This window comes from Salvelinus sp. IW2-2015, linkage group LG7 (genome assembly GCF_002910315.2).
Source record: "Salvelinus sp. IW2-2015 linkage group LG7, ASM291031v2, whole genome shotgun sequence".
Taxonomy (NCBI): domain Eukaryota; kingdom Metazoa; phylum Chordata; class Actinopteri; order Salmoniformes; family Salmonidae; genus Salvelinus; species Salvelinus sp. IW2-2015.
In genome coordinates this window covers 23,525,023-23,533,250 of record NC_036847.1, presented here as the reverse complement: position 1 = coordinate 23,533,250, position 8,228 = coordinate 23,525,023, and the positions used below count along the sequence as shown (strand labels likewise).

Here is an 8,228-nt window from a genome sequence, read left to right as displayed (position 1 = left end):
AACCCAAAGAGAGAGATCAACGCCTCAGTCATGAGCTCCCCTCAGTCATTGAGCTACCCTCTCAGTCATGAGCTACCTCTCAGTCATGAGCTGCCCCTCAGTCCGGAGCTGTCCCTCAGTCCGGAGGAGTTTCCTCAGTCCTGAGGCGCCCCTCAGTCCAGAGGCGCTCCTCAGTCCAGTGGGGCCCTTTATTAGGTGTCCAGGCCAAGGTCGCGGCGAGGGGTCGCCCACTCAAAGGACGCTAAGGAGGTGGACAAAGGACAATGTGGAGTGGGTCCACTCGTCCAGCGCCAGAGTGCCGCCACCGCGGACAGATTGCCCACCCAGACCTCCCCTATAGGTTCAGGTTTTGCGGGCCGGAGTCCCGCACCTTGGGGGGGGGGGGGGGGGGGCGGTACTGTCACGTTCTGACCTTTATTTTCCTCTGATTTGTCTTTGTTTTAGTGTGGTCAGGGCGTGAGTTGGGTGGGTTATCTATATGTTGTGTTTCTATGTTGGGTTTGTTGTTTGGCCTAATATGGTTCTCAATCAGAGGCAGGTGTTTGTCATTGTCTCTGATTGGGAACCATATTTAGGTAGCCTGTTTTGTGTTGGGTTTTGTGGGGGGTTGTCTTCTGTCTTTGTGTTCATTGCACCAGATAGGACTGTTTCGGTTAGATTCACTTTTGTTATTTTTGTATTGTGTCTTGTCCAGTTGTTTATTATTAAAACATGGACACTAACTACGCTGCGTCTTGGTCCGATCCCTGCTACAAAGTGGAGGAAATCTGCCGTTACATCATATCAACATGAGTAGTGCACTGTCAAGTTCAACATCACTAGGACAATGTGATTTAGGTACCCCCCCAAGTATCCTACAATATGTACGTCTTCTACTCCAGACAGTGTATGTGTGACAGTGTCTGGTTCTATTGGTGGACTTTTAATGCAGGCATGGTCCTGTCACATTGTGGATGGCTGACTGACTCAGGATGTAGTTTTGCTCTTTGTAACAACAGGGCTCAGTCTATCCCTGAGGGTCACGACCTTTCCCGCTCCTCCTCCAATGACAGCAGCTTCGCCAGTGTGGTGGAGGAGAACGAGACAGAGGCCACGGAGGACTATGACACTGGCATGGTGAGTGTGTGTGCTTGTGTGTGTGTGTAGGTGCATGCCTGCGTTGTGTGTGTATGTGTGTGTGTGCGTGTTTTGCCCATGCTTCTAACCTTTTGCCCGTGTGTGTTCCCCAGGAGAGCCTGTCATCATCGGGGACGCCGCACAAGCAGGACTCGTTAACCTACAGCACATGGCTAGAGGACAGTATGAGCAGCACAAGCACCACCAGCCGAGGCAGCTCGCCAGGTGAGAAGGGAAGCCTGGGGGGCTAGGAGGCTAGGAGGCTAGGGAGCTAGGGGGAGAATGTAGACGTACACAAAAGAGGGCATAAGGTACATATGAGTCTAGAAGTCAGTTACTGTTGCTTGCCAGGTTGTTATTGTAAAAGGGGGTTGGTTAAACAAAGGTCATACCAAAATAAATACAACCTTTGGCAGTTTGATGATGTAGATATGTCTGATTTATAGGCGTATTGAGTCAGAGAAGGCCATATACTGTACATTTCTCCCAGTACAACCTGGTCCAGGATCATAACTGTTGAGGTCATGTGTTTTATTATCCAGGTCCTGGTCAACTTGATGGGGGTAAAGGGTCAGAGATCCGCATTAAACTGGACCGGCCAAAAGATAGTCAGTCCTCATCGGTGAGACATCATCCATACTGGGTCTAGTCCTCAAAGGGCTAGGGGTCTACAGCTGTTCCTCTGTCTAATACAATAGTTCAGATTGTACAGTTTGAAATTCCTTGCTCACTGTAAATAGATGTGTGCTCTCTGCCTTTGCATGAATTCTTATTCTATTCTATTAAGTGAACATTGRTATTGTAACTTCAGATGTTTTCAGATGTTGTACTTCTGCTGCTGCTGTATTCTCATTACTGTGGTCATGTGATAACTGTTGTAGTTGTTGTGTAACTCCTTCTTGCTCTCTATGCATCTCTGTCTGTGTACCCTTCCTGTCCAGAACTGTTAGCCTGGTTATTTCCTGGGTGTCCATCTGCATCTTATTTCCTGTGTCCATCTGTCTCTCTCCGAATGGGGTTCTATAATGGATGAATGATTTAGAAAGCGGTGGACTCCATTATACAGTATATACTGTAACTACTGGACATGTATTTCCTCATAAGTGTTTTAGAACTCCTCAAAAGAACACACAAATCCTGCCCTGCTTATCCACTTATAATACTGTAGCCTCATTTGCATCTCGTTTTGTCATGTCAACTTTAAGTAAGAGTCTTGTCTTGTGTCTCCTGTCCCTAAAGCATTCCCATAAGACACCATCCTTCTGGGAGATGAGACGAGCACAGGCTTTCGCCGTAACCAAGGACGACGATGAGGATGAGGAGGTGGACCCTGGATAGTCTGCTGGTCAGTGAGGCCAGACCACCCCTTCCCAGAAGCCCCGGCGGTGTGGTTGGTGGTGGCGTCTCATACCAGGAGAGGAAGTCAAACACAGAGGGGCCAACTTTTGYACAGTGTCGTGTCGTTCTGCTCACTCCCTCGCCTCTCTGTCTGTATACACATCTTCYGCCTGGTTTTGTGTAAATAGGTTTATTTGTCTCAGTGAACAAATGGTACCTTTGGTTCAGTTTTGTTGACGCCTACTGTATGTAGACACGTGGATCACACGGTAGCTACAGCGACATTGAACTCTGCCAGAGACTTTGGGAGGGGCATGTTGGTATAGTCACATGGATTGTACAGTATAGTGACAGTAGCACTGCCTGAAAAAATCTATTAATTGAACCGATTTCATTCCAAATACCAAATATCCAACAACAAATATGTGTGATTTTTGAATTGTAGGTTATGTTGAATACAGTTGAATGTGTTAGTGATTTTACAGGTAAAGTGATTGTAATTTGTCTATTAGCCATAGCTTTAACTGTACAGCCAAACAGTTGCTTTGACAGTGAATATTTTCTTCTCAATATACAATAGCTGGGATATTGTCGTCACAATATACAATGTACTTCAAGCCTCACCTGCTCATACTGTAAATGAAAATGAAGATAGATATGTAACAAGAAAGAATGGACATAGCCTTAAACCTTTCAAACACAGTTTTTCTATACCTTCATTATTCATTTCTACAATTATCAACATGGCCAGAAGCAGCCAGTAATTGGACAATGCGTGGTTTCAGATTACATGTATATGGGGAAGTTCTGTTTTATGTTCCACACTGTTTTTGCACACAGGATGCTCATTGCTAACTGGTACCTATTTATTATTGTGAACCACCATACATTTGTATCATTGTAAGCTAACAGGCAATTTTAGCTTTGTTCTTTCTGTCCTCAGAAACAGCTCTCTGTTATGTTGTGTATCAAGCAGGTTACTGAGGTCAGGTATGTAGAAATGTGTTGATGACTACAAGGGTAATTSATAACTGTATTTGATAATCTACTGTTTTAGTCCATCCAATCAGCTTGTCTGCCGATCTACAGTACTCTACATAACAAATCCTGCAGCTTAAGTGTTGCCATCAGTACCGTCGAAGAAAAACATGTTTGTATTTATTTATTTGGTTTTATTTGGGGATGAGATGGGGCACCACTGTTTGCCTATTATTATACAGTATATTTCACTGTTTTATAAAAATTCTTAGGCTGTTGATAGATTGATAATGTACAGAGATGAATACTTCAGTTTGTGCCTGTTATATAGAGTATAGTCCTACCCACCATAGAACCTCAGATGACACTACATGCCAGATCTACTGTAGCCCAACAATTACATTTCTTTAAGTGGAAATCATGATTGTGTCATACAGTTAGTTATACATTATACATACAACCCTGTTTATTCTATTGAGTACGGCCACATTTTCACATTGTGTGCCATGTTTTTATTACTGGTGCCCTTAGCTTTCATGTACAATTTGAAAATAAGTTTTAAAATAAACAAAAACTAGCCCACACTGTCTGCTCAATAAAAGGTAAAAAGCAAACTATAAAGTAACTTGTGGTTGCCTTATGTGTGAAAAATGGCAACATAGAACAAAAAAGGCTGAATGTAGAACAGGCATTGATTGAACAGATACTGTATATGTCTATCTAACTAAAATTGCCCTGATAGCTTTTATATTCAATTGCCTTTTGGATATTATTTCATTCTTATATCTATAGTTTGTGAATAATGCTACTGTACACATTCACCTCTTGCCCTAGATCCCTGTTTAGAGATGACTTAAAGAACGATGCAATTCATCATTTGGTATTTCCTCCCAAGGTTTATCCTAACTACAACAGGCTTCCACAAGCCATCATAACACTTGTGACAGTTAAACAATAAATCGTGTGTAGCCTACTGTATACCTCTTTATCGTTTTCTCTGTACTGAATGAAACCATTGAAGGAATGTCCCATAAATAAGTTATTTGATGTGGATAACCACCACCAGTCTCTAAAAGTAGAGCCCTCTAGAAGTGGAGGCTCCTCTACTCCTCTACTCCTCTCCTCKTACATGCTATAACTGTGCCACATGGACCAGAGCAGCATAATAATGAATGTTCCTTCAAATCGCCACAGGGATTTTAATTTCAGCTGTTCAGAAAGATAGGCTACATCATCATGGTTCAGAAGAGGGTGAGTAAAGATAGAAACGTAAAGAGAGGTGGAGTGTGAGCAGTAGTTACGTAGTGTGCGTAAAATAACACATGCGCAGAACGTGATCCGGATTCTTAGCTTTGAGAAAAAGGTTTCCGTAGCGGCGGTGCGTGAGCGAAAACTCTGTATTCGTAGCCACGGCCTAATTATTGAGTCAGTAACTTATCATCAAGGGGGCGAGGAATGGTATCAATGTGTGAAAATGACTGCGACAGATGCATTACGTCTTGCAGAGTTTGATGTAGTGAGTGAGTGCATCATGCTTGCTGTTGCCTGTACAGCAAAGCCACAGATTTACATAGGAAAACTAAACTAAATGTCCCTTCCCACGGCACCATCAACATTGTTTCAACGTAATTTGTAAACGTATCGTGACATGAATCTATGAAATTTAAACCCCAGGATTATGTCATCATGGTAACCAATTTTCTGCATAGACAAACCTTGTATAAAATATGTTGAATTTGTACCTTTGAAACAATGTCAGTAGGCTGGGCAGCACCTCCTACAGGAGAATTGATCTATATACAGCTACACCTTTGGTCTCTCAACCTTGGTTTTAACTAATCCCCTGCTTAGCTTTAGATATTTACCACTGACTACTACCAATGTGCTATGGTGAGAATGATTATTGAGAGGTCTCTACTTAAAATTGTTATAGATTAACTGTTGCTATTAAAGTAATTTCAATGTATGTGTTTAACAGAGCAAATCAAATGTTACCATACTTTATGAAACATACTGTATATCATCATTAATACTTTTTACGTCTATATAGCTTATGAGATGTCATTAACAGTTATTGTTTCAATTCAACCCAGGATTCACCTAAAAATAGACAATACATATAGGCCTAGGGTTTTAAGCTTTGTTGATTTCAAATTGAATCTACAAGTTAATAATTAATATGTTGGATTCACATCTAAACCAAAAATATAAGTTAAAGAATAGGACTAAATCAAATAAAACTTTGTTTAAAGTGCATTTAAAGTTTGATTTGATTTAGTCATATTCTTGAACTAACGTTTTTGGTTGAGATGGAGATGTGAATCCAACATATCAATGATTGATTTGTGGACAAACTGGAATTAAAGCCAGACTAAGTCAGTGGCACAGATGGAACTATCCAAGCAGAATATGCATCTCCTTCAAATGTTGATGTTTGATTGTGTTGGCAACCAAACACAATTCAATATCACTTTTGCAATAGAGTAAATAGGTACAGTGAGGGAAAAAAGTATTTGATCCCCTGCTGATTTTGTTCGTTTGCCCACTGACAATGAAATGATCAGTCTGTAATTTTAATGGTAGGTTTATTTGAACAGTGAGAGACAGAATATCAACAAAAAAATCCAGAAAAACGCATGTCAAAAATGTTATAAATTGATTTGCATTTTAATGAGGGAAATAAGTATTTGACCCCCTCTCAATCAGAAAGATTTCTGGCTCCCAGGTGTCTTTCATACAGGTAACGAGCTGAGATTAGGAGCACACTCTTAAAGGGAGTGCTCCTAATCTCAGTTTCTTACCTGTATAAAAGACACCTATCCACAGAAGCAATCAATCAATCAGATTCCAAACTCTCCACCATGGCCAAGACCAAAGAGCTGGAACAACATACTCACTCATTCATTCCTGATGACTTCACTTGAATAGTCATAGATATGTTTATCTCAAGGGTGGCCCCTCACCTAAGTCTGCTTTGCAGAGGAACTGGTAAGTGTGTCAAGACATGTCAGATCTATAGCTAACCTAAAATGTGGCACTATCACTTGAAAACAGTAAATTAATACAATTCTGTTTATTCTCATTCAATGCTCAGGTGCACTAGACTCCAGGACAGTCATTGAGTGATTCTTTTCTGCCTGTCTTTCCTACTCGTTGCTCTTCTCTATATGTAAAACCCAAACACTATGAGACAGCAGCAGACAACACACAGCCTCCCCAACACTGGAGCCAGAGCTGGAAGAGTTCCTCATCCCTCGTAATCCATCAGTGTCCCCACATAAGAGCTGGCTCTACCTGCACTACTCCCTCCCCTTCTAGTGGCTCCTCTGCCACTGGAGGACACCAAGGCACTGCCCCCGTTAATTAAGAGGCCCTCTCCTGGAGGAGGGTGAAGGCTCAGTAACTAAGTAGCTCAGAATCTCCGCTGTAAGAACGTGCTGGAGATCCGGCGGCGGAAGATGAACAGGCACAAGTACAAGAAGCTGCTGAAACGCACCAAGTTCCCGAGGAGGAGAGTGTTGGATGGCAGGAGGGAAAAGAATCAGGTCAGTGTTTTGGCTGGAGATGGGAGGAAGAATGTTGTGCTCTTAGTTGTTATTGTTATGAGTATGAACTCTTAACTGCACAGCTCTCTAAGTTTCCCTCAGTAATAATGTTCCCAACGCATTCAACATATTATGAACAGACCTGTTTACTGTATTATTATAGCCATTATGAGATCTCTAACAGTGACTGTGTCCTTGTATCCAGAAACACTTTGAGATGGATCTTCAGAGGATCTGGATGCGAGCTGGACTGAAGAAATCCCCAGGGATGGAATACACAGAGGATCTGGATGCGAGCTGGACTGAAGAAATCCCCAGAGGGATGGAATACACAGAGGATCTGGATGCGAGCTGGACTGAAGAATCCCAGAGGGATGGAATACACAGAGGATCTGGATGCGAGCTGGACTGAAGAAATCCCCAGAGGGATAGAATACACAGAGGATCTGGATGCGAGCTGGACTGAAGAAATCCCAGAGGGATAGATACACAGAGGATCTGGATGCGAGCTGGACTGAAGAAATCCCCAGAGGGATGGAATACACAGAGGATCTGGATGCGAGCTGGACTGAAGAAATCCCCAGAGGGATAGGAATACACAGAGGATCTGGATGCGAGCTGGACTGAAGAAATCCCCAGAGGGATGGAATACACAGAGGATCTGGTACTGAGCGGACTGAAGAAATCCCCAGAGGGATAGAATACACAGAGGATCTTCAACAAACAATCCAACGTCTCAGAGAGATTGAAGAGTACAGACTGAACGTCTGTACTCTTCTGGCACGCTACTGACTGACAGGAATCACATGCTTCTCATCAACCTGCTCTCTCTGCTACTTGAAATAAGACATTAGTGATGTGGACATTTTCCAGTTGTGTTCTGCCCTCTCCTGTTAAGTGTGATGGTTGTTGCAAGTAGGTGAAAAAAAAAAAAAAAAAKWTTTTTTTCACATCCTGAYTATTCACTCTACTTATCTTATATCTTATATATCATACCAGTATGTTCATACCTTCTTAGAATAGGCTGTTATTTAATACCTTCTCCTATGCAGTTTCCWAAGTCAAACAGTGGGTGGCAGTATTGTACAACCTTTGTTTCATTGAACATTGTGAACTTGGCAGTCTCAAAGATGTTCAGCTGAAATAGTCTATTGTTGTTCAGTCAGTGACAAAGTTATAAAACTATTCTGGTAAGCTGTGATATTAGGTCAGAAGAAGTGATCACTTTCAAAGATGTTCTCACTCAGTAGC

General features: G+C 42.1%; 2 protein-coding genes across 10 annotated transcripts in view; both read left to right on the top strand.

Annotated features, from left to right (window-relative positions):
• The window catches only part of LOC111966629 (rap1 GTPase-activating protein 1-like), a 112,672-nt gene extending 108,262 nt beyond the window's left edge, over positions 1–4,410 (top strand). For 8 of the 9 annotated variants that reach the window (XM_023991456.3, XM_023991452.3, XM_023991453.3 and 5 more), the window contains 4 exons: positions 978–1,116; positions 1,230–1,341; positions 1,659–1,738; positions 2,356–4,410. In XM_023991456.3, the coding sequence (XP_023847224.1) occupies positions 978–1,116; positions 1,230–1,341; positions 1,659–1,738; positions 2,356–2,454 (430 nt within the window). In that variant the 3' untranslated portion in view covers positions 2,455–4,410. The remainder of the gene's footprint in view (positions 1–977; positions 1,117–1,229; positions 1,342–1,658; positions 1,739–2,355) is intronic. The other variant, XM_023991451.3, reaches the window with a different exon arrangement.
• A 1,519-nt stretch (positions 4,411–5,929) lies between these two features.
• Positions 5,930–7,909, top strand: LOC111966951 (small ribosomal subunit protein mS38). Its single transcript, XM_070444549.1, has 3 exons — positions 5,930–6,420; positions 6,527–6,977; positions 7,183–7,909. Exons 2-3 carry the CDS (start codon positions 6,891–6,893, stop codon positions 7,387–7,389), a joined length of 294 nt encoding a protein of 97 aa, XP_070300650.1. The 5' UTR covers positions 5,930–6,420; positions 6,527–6,890; the 3' UTR covers positions 7,390–7,909.
• The last annotated feature ends 319 nt before the right edge of the window (positions 7,910–8,228 follow it).

Coding starts and splice junctions, on each gene's coding strand:
- LOC111966951 (XM_070444549.1), top strand. CDS start 6,891: ATGAACAGGCACAAGTACAAGAAGCTGCTGAAACGCACCAAGTTCCCG. Junction 6,978..7,182: donor GCAGGAGGGAAAAGAATCAG/GTCAGTGTTTTG, acceptor CCTTGTATCCAG/AAACACTTTGAGATGGATCT.